The sequence below is a fragment of the Miniopterus natalensis genome, chromosome 2 (assembly GCF_054644295.1).
Source record: "Miniopterus natalensis isolate mMinNat1 chromosome 2, mMinNat1.hap1, whole genome shotgun sequence".
Classification (NCBI taxonomy): Eukaryota; Metazoa; Chordata; class Mammalia; order Chiroptera; family Miniopteridae; genus Miniopterus; species Miniopterus natalensis.
In genome coordinates, this window is record NC_142082.1 from 97,192,247 (window position 1) to 97,208,191 (window position 15,945).

At 37.1% G+C, this 15,945-nt stretch overlaps 1 protein-coding gene across 2 annotated transcripts in view; it reads left to right on the forward strand.

Annotated features, from left to right (window-relative positions):
* ZMYM2 (zinc finger MYM-type containing 2) overlaps nt 1-15,945 on the forward strand; it is a 124,101-nt gene that overhangs the window by 77,826 nt on the left and 30,330 nt on the right. For both annotated transcript variants that reach the window (XM_016203569.2, XM_016203570.2), the window contains 7 exons: nt 6,637-6,766; nt 7,462-7,577; nt 9,321-9,492; nt 11,470-11,595; nt 12,394-12,488; nt 13,984-14,152; nt 14,347-14,498. In XM_016203569.2, the coding sequence (XP_016059055.1) occupies nt 6,637-6,766; nt 7,462-7,577; nt 9,321-9,492; nt 11,470-11,595; nt 12,394-12,488; nt 13,984-14,152; nt 14,347-14,498 (960 nt within the window). The remainder of the gene's footprint in view (nt 1-6,636; nt 6,767-7,461; nt 7,578-9,320; nt 9,493-11,469; nt 11,596-12,393; nt 12,489-13,983; nt 14,153-14,346; nt 14,499-15,945) is intronic.

The window sequence follows — 15,945 nt, forward strand, 5'->3', positions numbered from 1 at the left end:
TCTGTTATCTTTGTGCAGCTATTAGGCAACTTCCCAACCTCGTTTCAAATAAGTGTTTGATTTGACTAAGGCTTCAGGAAACCCCTTTTACCAGCACTTGGACCCTGTTCTGTGACAGAAGCTCATTACTAGCAGGAGAGGATAAGTCAGAATTCATTGTGGCTGTTACCTTCTCTTGTAAAGTCCTCTCCCATCTTTTCATTGTAAGCTTTTGGAATCTTTTACTTCCCCATCCATAAACTTCAAAGGGTGAGGGCTTAGTTATATAGTTTTGGGCAGGTCACTTCACTGTTCTTTGTGTGAATTTCCTTATTTGTAAAATGGGGATGAAGATAGTACCTGCCTAGGGTACTGACACCTCTCAAAGGCAGTTTGTCTAATAAAGAACAAATACTTTTTTTAAAAAAAAATAATGTTTTTATTGATTTCAGAAAGAGGAAGGGAGAGGGAGAGAGAGATAGAAGATAGAAGCATCAATGATGAGAGTCATTGATAGGCTGCCTCCTGCACACCCCCTACTGGGGATTGAACCTGTAACCCAGGCATGTGCCCTGACCGGGAATCCTTCTGGTGACCTTCTGGTGCGCAGAATGATGCCCATCAAACTGAGCGACACCCTCCAAGGCTTTTATTTTTTATTTTTTATTGATTTTGAGAGAGAGAGAAAGAAACATCCATGTGAGAGAGGAACATTGATTGGTTGCCTCCTGTACATGCCCTGACCAGGGATTGAACCCACAACCTAGGTATGTGCCCTGATGGGATTGAATCCCCACCCTCTTGGTGTATAGGATAGTGCTCCAACCAGCTGAGCCACTCAGCCAGGGCAAAAACAAAGGCTTTTTGTTAACATTTGATCTCTTTCATAAGGGCATTAATCCTATTCATGTGGACTCTGCTCTCATGACCAAATCACCACCTAAAGATCATACCTTCAGGAACCATCACCTTGGGGATTAGATTTTAACATGAATTTTAGGAACACAAACATTGTCTATAGCACATAGTCCCTGACACATAGCAAATGCTCAACAGATGGTAGCTTTTATTATGATTTTCATAGTGGATCCTTCATTATTCATTATAAATGGATGTAGATCTGCTTATTGACGAGCAGAAGAGAGTAAGCAGTATTACCAAGTGTAGTCTTTCACCAGGTGGCATAGTTTCATTTACATGTTGCAACATTTGCAGAATAATAGGCAAACCATTGAATAATCTAGTACATCTATGACTTTATACCCCTTGTTCTTAAGTAGGGATGCTAGAGTATTTCCAGTTCACACCAAGGTTACCCAGTGCATGGGATGTAGTCAGTAACTGTTTGCAATTGAGGAAGTTGAGGCACAAGAGATTGAGTGACTTGCTTGACACTATACAACTATACAACAGTAGTGTTAGAACCAAGTTGCCTAACTCCTTGTTTAGAACTCTTACATCTGATTACTTAGGTGGTTTGAAATCCCAGTGAATCTAGAATAAGCTCATACTGGTACCAGTCCTCTTGATCACATGCATTATTTGTAACTTGTGAGATGTCCATCATAAACAGTTTTTTAATTTATACCCTTCTAGACCTTTAAATATACACAGGTAAACTGTTTAAACAGTAAGTCTTAGTTTTTTAATCCTCACCGGAGGATACTTTTTCCATTGCTCTTCAGAGAGAGAGAAAGAGAGAGAGAGAGAGACATCAGTATGTGAGAGACACATCAACTGGTTGCCTCCCTGACGCACCCCAGCCAGGACCGGGGATCAAGCCTGCAACTGAGGTACATCCCCTTGACTGAAGTAGAACCTGAGACCCTTCAGTCCACAGGCTGATGCGCTAACCACTGAGCAAAACCAGCTAGGGCAACAGTAAGCCTTTTAAAAGTGCAGTTGATCCTCATTATTTCTCTTTATGAATTTGTCTACTCCACAGTTTATTTGTAACCTTATATCAATACCCATGGCACTTTTTTTTTTTTTTTTTAATTTTATTTATTTCAGAGAGAGGAAAGGAGAGGGGGGGAGAGAGATAGAAACATCAGTGATGAGAAAGTCATTGATTGAGCCCACAACCTGGGCATGTGCCCTGACTGGGAATCGAACCCCTATCGCCTGGATCCCAGGTCGATGCTCAACCGCTGAGCCACGCCTGGCCAGGCCCCATGGCACTTTTGAGGTCACTTGCAGACATTTACAGAGCGGTGAAAAATGTGAATCGCGTGAGGCACATCCCCCACCAGGTTGAACAAGGCGAGCCTTTACCTTCTTTTCTCTCTCATTCCACAGTCCACCAGTGTTCTCTTCATAGTCTGAATAGTGCATGTTTTTTTTGTGGGTTTTTTTTGTATTTTTATACTTTTTGTTTAAAATTTCCTTCGAGCATAGTGCTGAAGTGTTGTCTATTGGTCCTATGCACCAGAAGGCTGTGATATGCCTTTTGGAGGAGATACATGTGATGTTAGTTGAGCTCCAGTCAGTTGGCTGTGAGGTCAGTGTTCATGAATCAACAGTATGGTACATCCAGAGAAAGAAACAAGAAATTCACCAGTTTGTACAGGACGCAGCTCTGAGTGCAAAAGTCAAATCTATGGTGTGTGGTGAAGCTGTTGAAGAGGTGGAATAGTGATGACTGGGTTCATGAGCTTACACCTGATTTCAAAAGCATAGTGAGCAGCTCTGTTGTGAAACTTTAGCTCACATGTTACCCAGGGCAGGAAGATGTCAACTTGATCTTGCCTAGTGCTATCTGGTTTTAAGATCCTATGGTGTGAAAACTGTTAAACTGGCAGGCGAGGTGGGTTCTGCAGGTCAGGATACTGTGGGAGAACACCTGTTATGTGTTATGCAGGAAACGGGTTATATGGACAAGCAGGATTTCAACACTGGTAAGACTGGCTGATTTTATAAGGCCATTGGCAAACGAAACTGTATAATACAAGTGGTCTCCAAAGCTCCTGACTTTATTTTTATTTATTTATTTTTATTTTTTTACTTTTTAAATTTATCTTTATTGTTGAGAGTATTACAGGTATACCATTCCCCCCCCGAATGACCCCCTCCACTTCGCTCCCACCCCCTCCCCAGGCCTTCACCCTGTTATTGACTGTGTCCATAGGTTATGCATATGTGCATATAACTTCTTTGGTTAATCTCTTCCCACCCTCCACCCCCCTTCCCTCTTTCCTCTGAAATATGATCGTCTGTTGCATGTCTCAGTGTCTCTGGATCTATTTAGTTCATCAGATTCTTTTGTTCATTAGCAACTTCTTAAAGAAAACCCTTCAACATTTCCTATAGTGCTGGTCTGGTGGTGATGAACTCCTTCAGCTTTTTCGTATCTGTGAAGCTCTTTATTTGACCTTCAATTCTAAATGATAGCTTTGCTGGATAGAGCAATCTTGGTTGTAGTTCCATGTTTTTCATCACTTTGAATATTTCTTGCCACTCCCTTCTGGCCTGCAAAATTTCTGTTGAGAAATCAGCTGACAGCCGTATGGGTGCTCCCTTGTAGGTAACTAATTGCTTTTCTCTTGCCGCTTTTAAGATTCTCTCTTTGTCTTTAACCTTTGGCATTTTAATTATGATGTGTCTTGCTGTGGGCCTCTTTGGTTTCCTCTTCTTTGGGACCCTCTGTGCTTCCTGGACTTGAAAGTCTATTTCTTTCCCCAGGTAGGGGAAGTTTTCTGTAATTATTTTTTCAAATAGGTTTTCAATTCCTTGGTCTCTTTCTGCCTCTTCTGGCATCCCAATAATATGAATGTTGGGCCTCTTGAAGTTGTCCCAGAGGCTCCTTATACTATTTTCATATTTCTGGATTCTTTTTTCTTTTTGCTCTTCTGGTTGGGTGTTTTTTGTTTCCTCATGTTCCAAATTGCTGATTTGATTCTCAGCGTCCTCTACTCTACAGTTGATTCCATGTAAATTATTCTTCCTTTCAGTTCCTGTAGCCATCATTTCAAATTGGTACTTTATTATATTATCTATTTTCTCAGTTATTACCCTAACAGTCTGCTTAAACATCCTTATAACCAAAATTCTGAACTCTGTTACCTTGCTTAGATCTATTTCATTTAGTTCCTCTTCTAGAGATTTCTTCTGTTCTTTCCTTTGTGATGTGTTTCTTTGCCTCCGCATTTTGGCTGCTTCCAGGTGTTTGTTTCTATGAATTAGGTAGAGCTGCTATGTCTCCTGGAATTTGTAGTGGCTCTGTGTAGTAGGTGTCCTGTAGGGTCCAGTGGCTCAGCCTCCCCAGTCACCTGAGCTGGGCCTTCTAGGTGTTCCCCTGTGTGGGCTGTGTGCACTTTCCTGTTGTAGTTGAGCCTTGGTTGCTGTTGGCGTCCCTGGGAGGTACCGAAGCTCCTGACTTTAAATCATTCAGAGATAGTGCATCCGTGCTATTGTGTTCCAATGCCAAGCACAATTTTAAGCACAAACCCCTCACGGTGTACAGAGCCCATACACAGTCCATGGGCACTAAAGAGGAAAAGCTGAATTGTCTGCCATTCACTGGAGGTGGTACAAAAATGCTTGAAATATTTTCTGGATTCTGAGATTGGTTCTATAACTGCTTTATCCTAGAAGTTGAATACTGTCTCCATAATGAAAACCTGCTTTCATGGTTTTATTATTAGATAATATCTTTTGCTATGAAGAACTCTAAAGTGTCCATCTCAGTATAGTTCTTTTTATGCCCCCAAACACTGTTTCTCATCCAACTCCTTGATCAGGGCATATTGAAAGTTTTCAAGGCCCATGTCGTGAGAGATTGTGAGGCTCTCAACGCCAACAAGGAAAAAATACCATGATGGTCTTCTGGAAATGAATAACCATACGTGACATTATCGATCATGTTGGTATAGCCCAGGACATCATTAGCAGGCTTTTGTGTTGGGAAATGTTTGACCAGACTCTGTAAAAAATTTCAGTCTTTGAAGGTGTTACAGAAAACAATGCCTATCGTACACAAATAAGTGGAGAAGGCTTTGGAGACATGAAGGAAGAAGATGTGGAGGAAATTTTGACAGAGAAGGCAGTAGAGCCCACTAATGAAGACGTGGACAAGATGGTGAAACAAGGCATCAGATTCATTGATGAAAGTCAGCTTTAGACTCCCAAAAGCAGCCAAAACAGAATTGAATTCTGCCTTGGGAAAAGTTGTCAATGACACAGTAGCGTGTGATCCTATGCTTGAGCAAAGCATCCAGTTGAGGTACCACTGTGTTTGCACCTTACTTTAAGATGCTCAAATGATGTGAAGTGAAAAGCCTAGCAGACAAGGTTTAGTTACATTTTGAAGCCATTTTGGGAGGGAAAATTGCTGACAGGCTTAGTTGTCAGCACCCAGCTTCTGAGGTGGAACTGCCAGATGTCACTCTGCCACCCTCATTGATGTCTTCTTTGTCTGCCGAATAAGTCTGTGGGGTGTACCAAGGTCAAGAGGTCTCACCCCACAATGCATTGCCCAGCATACATCCTGCAACTTTTCCAGCAGTAAGGTGCTAATGTTCTTATAAAAGTTTAAATGCTGAGTCTGTTTTTAGGACCTGATTTACATTACTGTACAGTGTACATGTATGTTCACATTACTGAGCATGAGTACTATACAGTATGTGCGTACTGTGTCATACATATTTGAGTGAGCTGATGACCACTGGAGCAATTACACAGCAATGCTATAATCGTACTTTATAAAGAAATGCTGCATATAATTATTTGTAAGAAATATGTATTTCAAAAATAGGGGACATCTATAATACTTAACAACAGTAAAGATAAGTTTAAAAAAATGTATTAAATAAAGGGTTTCAACAGAAACGAGGTTATGGATTGCTCTGTTGATGAAAATGTGACCAGAGGCTGGCAGGAACCTATACCTGTATTTCCTTTTAGAGCAATGGTTCAGTACTCACGATGACTGTGTAGAATGGAACTACCCAAGTAATGAGAACTGAGTATATTCTGTAAGTTTTCCCCATTGTCAGTAGGTGATATGGAGAGCACCTTATCTTTAATCTCTTTTGCACAGCTTCAGTTTTGTTTTCGATTTTGTGTTTTTTCCAGTTGCGAATAATGCTACAGTGAACATAATGAAAAAGTTTGAGAGACTATAAGTTTCTAAAGTTACATTTATTGGGACACAGGAAATATATAACTTAAAGTTTGGTAATATATTTGATAATTTTTTTCATCATTTTTCTTATCTTTTTAAAGTACCATATATATAAGCTATTTTTCCAACAGAGGGAGCTAGAGTATCACATAACCACACTAACTGCAAGAACTTTTTTCTTCCTCAAATAAATTTAAAAGAGCCAAATTATTTTCAAAATTCTGGCTCTTAACCTTCCTTTGTACTTAAAAGTGAGAATTGTGTTGTGTTTTTAAAAGACATGCTGATGATACCCTTTGAAGGTAACACAGATATGTAGAATGACCAATTAATACTGCTTTGCCAGTGGTCAGGATAGATTCCTTCTAACTGATTCTACCAGAGTAAGACTATGGTAAATATAATATTAATAGCATAATTTGGTTACACTCTTACCATGTTCCCTCTACAGGCCCTAGAAACCAGATATTCATGTCCACCAGGAAGTAAAATAAATCAGAGGTAAAAATAAAATGTTTCTCTTTGCATCTCTCTAGGGTTCGGCACCACCCCCTTCTCCAACACCTAACAAAGAGATGAAGAACAAAGCTGTTCTTTGCAAACCTTTAACAATGACAAAAGCTACATATTGTAAACCTCACATGCAGACCAAATCTTGTCAGACAGGTAACTTTGGGGAATTTGACTTATATACTTCCTTATATTTATACCTCAATGAAATTCATGGTTTTCTCAAATAATAGGCTGTGAACAGATTTGTTACTCTGTCATTTCCTGTTGATTTTGCCTAATTTTAGACATTACCTTGAGAATACAACTTTATTTAAAATCATTCATGAAAATCAATCTTTGATAAAGGACTAGGATACATACAAATTAATGTCACCAGTGAAATAATGCCTTAGCAAATATTTTCTTGGGGCTAAGATCCACTAAAGTTATAGTATTCCCTCTGAGCATCATCTCTTATGTGTGGTCAATAATAATAGCAATGCTGTTTCCTTCTCAGAATGAGATGAAATAATTAAAATATGTATTTTCATCAAATTTAAATTTTAGGTATATTCTAATTATTAGATTAAATAAACTTGTTTGTGGGGGAGGTGATGGGAATTCATAAGGTGTCAGGAACTATATATTGTTTTTAAAGGATGTTTTGTTTCTATTTTAAAAAAAGTGCTTAAGTTCAATTTGTGCTTTTTGTAAGTTAGAACAGCTACATTCAGTTTTGTTGTTTTTAATTACCTACTTTTTTAAATGGGTATTGAGGCACTTTTTCTTTGTTTCCACATTATTTTAACATTGAACGCTTTGTGTCAATGCTAGTTACCGAGCTTCCTCATCACATGTTGCATTTGCAGATGACAATTGGAAGACAGAGTATGTCCCAGTGCCTATCCCTGTGCCTGTGTATATCCCAGTGCCTATGCACATGTACAGCCAGAATATTCCCGTTCCCACTACAGTTCCTGTTCCTGTAAGTTGGATTTCAACTTCTTTTCCATTGTGAGATTTACGAGGCATAAGTGGGAGAGCAGTGTTGTTGTAGTTACTGCTTCAGTGAAGTTAGCAAATGGTGTTGAGTTGGCCTTCAATAGTTAACTTAGGTATAAGTGTGTGCTTGAATCTCTGTTGGTGATGGGTTTGTGTCGAATTTGGTATATGCTCATCTTTGAGAGTGAAGTTCAGATGTCTCTGTCTGCTTTATGTACATTGTATTTTATATTTGAGTTCATTTTAGAAAAAAATACTTGTGAAGCTGTTTAAGGTTTAGAACTAAGTCATGGGCTAGATTTGTGTATCACATATTGTATTTTATTCTAAATCACTTGCAGTACTTAGGACTCTATGTCAGGGCTTGGCTATTGTATTGTAGCTCCCTGGGGACAGCTATTAGTTTCTTTAACATTAAAATTAAGAAGCAGAAATAAATTATCTGTAGTGTTATTCCAGCTCTAAAATTGCTGGTGGTTTAAAAAAATAATATATCAGTTTGCCAAAATAGATTAACCTGTACCCCAAACATGAACACTGATGAAGATTTTTCCAGGTCGCTACTATGTGCTATATATATATTATTTATTTTATATATCATATCATAAAACATGTATACATATACATGGTGGGAGGAGCAGGAGTTAGGGGTGCCTCCATCTCCCCCCGTCAGTATGTCTGCATTACTTGGTGCCTGGTACTTAGTAAATTTTAGATATTTTTCTTATAATCATTATTCCCCAAGCAGAGGACCTGGTTCTAGCTTCTAGACTCCCCTACTACTTTACATATATTACTGTTATAACATCAGTCATTTTGCATCACTGTTGCTGGTTTATGTCTACCTTTTCAACTGTATTCTGAATTCTTTGAGGGCGAAGAGTGCTTCCTATTCACCTATATATCTTCAAATTTTAATGCAGAACTTTGCAGACAAGCAGGCCACAGATAAAAAATATATTTCATCACTCTTGCCAATTCTGATTGACAACCTTTGCATGGAATGCTGCATTGAGGATAACTCAAAAGTTATTTTTTAATTTTTATTTCAAAATGTAGCTGCTTGTATTCTGGGCTTTCTTTGTCACCATTGATCTCTTAGCTTTGGTATGTGTTTTTTCAAAGCTTTTATCCAATATGGAGTGATAAAATACACCATGTGTCAGAGTAATTTTTACTTTAGAAAAATAAAAATACCTTTTATAAAAATATATTTTTGTTTTGAATTGATTTTATTTTATTTTTTAAAAAATATATCTTTATTGATTTCAGAGAGAGGAAGGGAGAGAGAGAGAGAGAGATAGAACATCAATGATGAGAGAGTCATTGATCAGCTGCCTCCTTCAGGCCCCCAGCTGGGGATTGAGCCTGCAACCCAGGCATGTGCCCTGACCTGGAATCAAACCGTGATCTCCTGGATCCTAGGTCGACACTCAACCGCTGAGCCATGGCCAGCCGGGCTTGTTTTGAATTGATTTTAGAGAGAGAGGGAGGAAGAGGGTGAGAGAGAGAAACATCAATGTGCAAGAAAAACATTTGTTGGTTGCCTCCTACACGCCCCCACTAGGGATTGAGCCTGCAACCCAGGCATGTGACCTGACTGGAAATCGAATGGGTGACCTTTTGGTGCATGAGATGACGCACAACCAACAGCCATACTGGCCAGGGCTAGAAAAATACCTTTTAATGTTGAGCAAACCTAACATTAAATACTTCGTTGAATTAGGTGCCAGTCCCTGTTTTTCTGCCAGCCCGGATGGACAGCAGTGAGAAGAGCCCTGCTGCAGCTGAGGAGCTAAAAAGCAAAGTTTCTTCAGATCCTCTTGATACCGAGTTGCTCACAATAACAGACATGATGACTGAAGAGGAGGGGAAAACAAATGCTGCCAACATCAACAGTGAGCTACATTGTGTTACACCTTGTGGATGAGTGTGTCCTTGGTTTTTACTAAGTGCTGTAATTGTTTTAGTATGTTCCAGCACATTTTAATCCTTGATATAGGAGTGGGGGAAGTATTGTAATGAAAGTGTATCTTACTTTAAAAGAGCCAAGCCATATCTTCCAGGGGCTCTCTTATGTGAATCCCAGTTTCAAGAAGAAATTTGTATAGTCTCTTTTTGAATTGTAACAGGATTTGACTTGTATGATCAACTCAAAATTATTCTTGTTTTAATGGACTAGCTTAGACACAAAACTAATTTGTAGTAGGCTTTAATAATAATGCAGACTCTTATTTTATAATAGTTATCCCCAATTTTGTTTTATTGATGATACTCATGTCATTTGCATGATCTAAACCAGGGTTTATTGTAACTTCTGTTAGGTCGATGGTTGCCAAATGGTACAGCATGATGAGTGTGTTGTGCATGATTCTGTCTCTTAGAATATTTATTCCTCCTGTTAGTCCTCTGGTGACAACAGAGTCCTGTTTCAACCATGAGCTACATCCCTTTAGAGTACAATAGATACACTTTAAATTCTATGTATTTTATGATGTGACAGTATTTTTGAATCATTTTTTTAGGGAGTTGTAAAATTAATTTAGTGGGTTGAAACCAGTGTTTATTTATGTATTTATGTATGTATGTATGTATGTATGTATTTTTCATGAAGTGAACACAAAAAAGTCAGCATAAATTCCCTAATAGAAAGAATAATATTTTGTGAAACCTTTGTTTCCTATGTGTTTCATGAATGCTTGTCTGTCATTCTGTCTCCCACTATTAGAGGCACCTCTTACAGACACCAAAGAGGTGTTATCGAACAGCCCCAAGTCAGCGGGAGGGGCCTGTCCCCAACCTTGATTCTTGTCTTCTCATATAAATTTATACGAGAGACCTTGATTGCGTTGTGATTAAGCCAGTTCTATTAAAGCAATTAAAGCATGCACCTTTATTAAAGAAGCAAGGCAAGCAAATCTATACATCTGGCTTATGAAGCGCAGACAGGCTCTCAGCTAATCTGAAGAGTGAGTTGGGTGGGGGGTATGAGATGTTATATACCCTCCTGTTTATAGATTTCAGAATTCTGCTGAATATTTTGATACAGATTAACTCTCAGTGTCCCTTTTTATTTTGTTGTGGCCTTCCCAGAATTCATGAGAAGCGCCTGGCAATTTTATCTTGTCAAACCTTGAGACTGCTGGCTTTTCTGTTTAGGGAGTAAAACTGCCCTTCTCCTCCCCCCTCCTTTTCTGCATTCTCTCCTTAGAGAGGCTTTTAACCATTTGCTCTCAAGTGTCCTTGGCTGGGGAATATAATGGCTTGTTATTTATAAGCTGGCTGCAGATTGCCCACACTGTTTGGCCTCGTTTTAACTTTCCTGACTCAGTTTCCCTATTCCTCTTGCCCTGGAATCCTGTAACACAACACCATCACCATCCTAACCTAGATAAAATGCATTTCTTACTGAGGGCTGTAATACAAAAATGTTTAAAAGCAACTGATCAAAATATTAGAAGACAGTTATATATAAGTATTTATTGAATGATGTGGAAAACCTAGGCCACAGTTCAAGAAAAATGTTGCAAATTGCAGTTAGCCTCCCTCATTAGTTTACTTTTGACAAGAAATTGCTTTTAGAAGTACCTAACTATCAGAAATGTTTTACTAGCAAAGCATGCCTATTAATTTTTGAAGAGGGGTGATCAAAAACTTACAGGATTAAACATTTTTGTGTACTTACAATTGTCTAATGTTATAAAGTTTACAGTAGTTAATTTCAAGATAGCTATATACCTTTTCCTTTTGTGACATATTAATATAAGTATTTATTCTTGTTTTGCATTTACAATTAACTGACTTTCTTTTACCAGGTGTAGGTACCGTTGAGGTCTTTTGTTTTGATTTCTAATGACAGTATGGATTGATTACAGGTGTAATTATTGAGACAGACATAATTGGTTCAGATCTCTTGAAGAACTCTGACCCAGAGACACAGTCCAGCATGCCAGATGTACCATATGAACCAGACTTGGATATTGAAATAGATTTTCCCAGAGGTACTAAAAAATGCTATTTTATTCTTTTAATGTGACCTATGGTTATGGAATTTAGTTATGGAGTCATAACTGTGGTTATGATCATGAGGCATTTCGTGTGCGTGTCATTATTGCCTTTACTGTTTATATTTGTCTTTTCTTTTTTACCCAAGTAAAACTCAACAGTTGACTTCTGAAATGACACATAGGATTGCTTTGTAGGGACTTAAGAATTTTTTAGAGCCTTAAAAAGAAACTTTCTCGAAGTAATTATACAAAATTTTGAAGACAGAGAAAAGGATAAAAAAGTCTTTGTGTGTTTTTAAAAAATTTAAATAAAATATCAATAGTATTTTTCTTACGACCTTTTTGAAATTAAATGGACCTTCAAAGGGAAAAAAGTATTTTTAGGTTTTTTGTTATAAAAGAAATGTGTTCTATTTTCATTATTTTTCTTACTCTATTGGTAAGCATCTTGAATAGAACATAAAGCATTTTATTTTAGAAAAGATTTAATAGCTTGAAACAGATTTGTACTGAGACCATTTAGATCTTACAGTTGAATTTCAGGTTATACTGATTTTTCTGATATAGGTTTACATGAAAATTTCATGTTGATATTCATTATACATGTTTTTAAAGAGTCTAAACAGGTTTTATCAGAACTCATAGGCCATGTTAGGTACAGAAGATCATTTATTCTCCACCCCAAGCACAAGTGCTTGTTTACGTTCTGTGGTTATTTCTTTGTTGGCTGTGTTCATGTAACATAAGCCTCTGCTATTACAATTGGAATAAAAGTTCTGATTTGTCTGTCAGCTGCGGAGGAGCTTGATATGGAAAACGAATTTTTATTGCCACCTGTTTTTGGAGAAGAATATGAGGAACAGCCTAGACCTCGATCTAAAAAAAAGGTATAAAATTAATAGTATTTTAGCATTTGGTTAATATCTGTGTATAGTAATATATCTATACAGCTTTAGAGTAAGGATACAGTGGTCTTCACTTGTGCCTGGGAAGATGGGAAGAAATTTTGTTTTCTAGATTTTAAGAGGTAAAGTTCTGTAACTTCATTTCTAGGTAATAAAAATGTCTCAGATTTAATTGTAGCTTCATAGAAGAAGAGTGAATATTATTGCCACTTAGTTTTTGTTTTTAGTTTTATCTTGATAAACGGTTGACATAGATAAAAGGCTGACATAGTTGCAAATAAATTCAGTTCTTTGACAAAAATTGAGACTATTTTCTAGGGAGCTGGTTTTTCCATCATTTTTGATGAGACTAATAAGTGAGATTGGAGTACACAGTTGATTATATCTGGTTTCATTTAAGTATGTCAACACATAGGAAGACATCTTGGAGACTTTAATTGATTCAGGTAGACCAAATCGAATTGTATTAACAAGTGTAATTGTTTTAAATATTTTACCATCAACTTTCTTTATTCCTGATTTCCAACATAAAGTAAGGTCAAAAGAAAAAGAAAAGATGACTTTCACAAATTTCCCCCAAAAGAAAGAAACTGAAAAAGAAGTGAGTATCCTGCAGTAGAATGAAGTTGGAGTCCTACCTGACACCACAAAAATAAACTCAGAATGGGTCATAGACCTGAATGTAAGAACTAAAATTATAAAACTCTTAGAAGAAAACATAGGCCTCAATCTTCATTACCAAGGGTTAGGCATAGTTTCTTAGCTATAACACCAAAAGCATAAGGAAAAAAGGTGAATTGGATTACATAAAAATTTAAACATTTGTACAGCAAACAGTGCCATCAAGAAAGTGAAAAGGGCCTGGCCGGCGTGGCTCAGAGGTTGAGCATCCACCTATGGATACAGGAGATCGCGGTTCGATTCCCAGTCATGGCACATGCCCGGGTTGTGGGCTTTGTCCCCAGTGGGGGGTGTGCAGGAGGCAGCCGTTCAATGACTCTCTCGTTATTGATGTTTCTATCTCTCTCTCCCCCTCTCCCTTCATCTCTCTGAAATCAATAAAGATATATTTAAAAAAAAAAAAAAAAAGAAAGAAAAAGAAAGTGAGAAGGAGTTGAGTGGTCATTCCCTATACAGTGGAATTTTTGAGAAGTTCTTCAATTTTTCTCTTACATTATTTAAAATCCTTTTATTACAGATTATTAGTTTATTATGTCATGTATTTATTTTCTCATCAGTGATTCACAGCAGAAGTTTGTAAGATTTTATTGTATACAGTGGTTTATGTAGAAATATGGCATTCCTGGAGATATTTCAAGGCATGTTATAGGGAACTATTCTCAGATTCAGGAATACTAGTCAATTCTAAGAATATATTTCTCTTTAATTTGTAGTTTTTGATTGATGGCTTACAAAAAGTCATGAAATAATACAGACTTTAAATAAGAGAAGATTTACAATGGTGTTTTACTAATAGGGAGCCAAGAGAAAAGCTGTATCAGGATACCAGTCTCATGATGATAGTTCTGACAATTCAGAATGCAGCTTTCCTTTCAAATACACGTATGGTGTAAACGCATGGAAACACTGGGTCAAAACTAGGCAACTTGATGAAGATCTTCTGGTATTAGATGAGCTACAATCTCGTAAGTGTTCTGATTTTGTTTTCCCCTATGTCCTATTTAAAAGCAAGATTTTTGTTATTAACTACTTTTAATTTGTAAAAAATAAATGTAGCCTTTATTTTACTTTTAAGTTCTTTCCTAGAATAAGTTAATTTCAGTGAGTTTCTTAATCTTAAGAGTAAATAGCAATTACTGATTTTTTTATTTCTTTTTAGCTAAATCAGTAAAGTTAAAAGAGGATCTGCTGTCTCACACCACAGCTGAGCTAAACTATGGACTAGCCCATTTTGTCAATGAGATCCGCCGGCCAAATGGAGAGAGTTATGCTCCTGACAGCATCTATTATCTTTGCCTTGGGATACAAGAGGTTAGTAATTTGTTCACTACTTTTGAATATAATGTTAATAAGGAAGGTTGTTGTGGTAGTTCTTGGACAGAAAAATGTTATGCTTTAAGAATATTAAAGATAACTTTATGGAAAAGAATGAGTCATTGCTTTACCAAGAAAGACAAAAAAGAAATTTAATCTATTAAAAAATACTAGGATATTATAAAGGATTTTCTGAGCTTCTTTGTAATTAGGTGTTTCTGCTGTAATGTGATAGCAGAAACTTCCCAAACATTACAAAAACCAAAAAGACCAGGCCACTTGAAACCCCCATATCTTCTGTATTACACCTGAGAAAGTTCTATGTCTGTTACCATACATGATAATCAAGATGACATCATTCCCTTCCTACAGTCGCAAGTAAATGAATTAACACTATGAGGCATGATTCATATATGCATAGATTCATGCTGATATACATGTGAGCAGAAAATGTCTGCCTTCTCCGTATAGTGGGTCTGTTTCAGTATACAATTCTCATGCGTTTCTAATATGTTAAATAGTGTAACTACTCATTAGTTCTTTGGAATCATCTTATAAAATGAGATCATTCCTTAGGGGTTTTAGACTTCAACTGTACATCTGTGAATCTGGAGTGAGTCCATTTTCTATAGCACACTCGAACATCAGATGTAGGCAGTAACTTCTGGTTCTGAATAAATTGAACAGGTTTGAGCCCAGAGGTCAGAAAGGATCCTCATTTCACATCCTGTGTGTTTGTAAATGTGGTAAATAATGGAAGATCTTCTTATGCAGGGTTTTGTTTATAGGCCTGAATTTTAATGTTATGCTGCTAACAGCATCCTGAAATAAGTTACTGAAGAAAATTAGAATTGTCTTAATTTGTATTTTACTTCCATTCTCTTCAAGGTAGACATTTTCGCAAGATTATGTAAGCAGCGTGGGGAAGTAGCACATAGTTGTACATTACTGTGCTGTGCATTACTGTATGTTCAAAGGCCATCACATATTTTGTAGTAACAATCTAAAAGAAATCAGAGGATTTGTTTTTTCTTACTTGCTTTTGTAGATTTACAGGTACTTTGAGCCTCATGTTTGTTTATATGGTGATACTAGGTTCACCATTCCAAAATCCCAAAACCTGAGAACCAAGATTTTCATGGAAACTCCTTTGACAGTAAAACCTGACTCAAAGAGTTGTGATGCTGTTGTTTTTGTTATACTTTAAAAAAAATTCTAATTAGAATATCAACTGTAGAATTCACTGTAGAATTGTTGATATTTCTAAATAAGTTATAGGGTGCTTCCCTAAACCGTTCTAGGAGTATTGTGTAGTTATGTACATGCCCTGTGTTTCCTCTGTAAAAATGCAAAAAAACCATTTTTTTTTTTAAAGAAACATATCTGGCTTTAGTGGCTCTGGCACAGAGTTTTAGACCTTTGTATATATTTTCCCTTCTGCTTT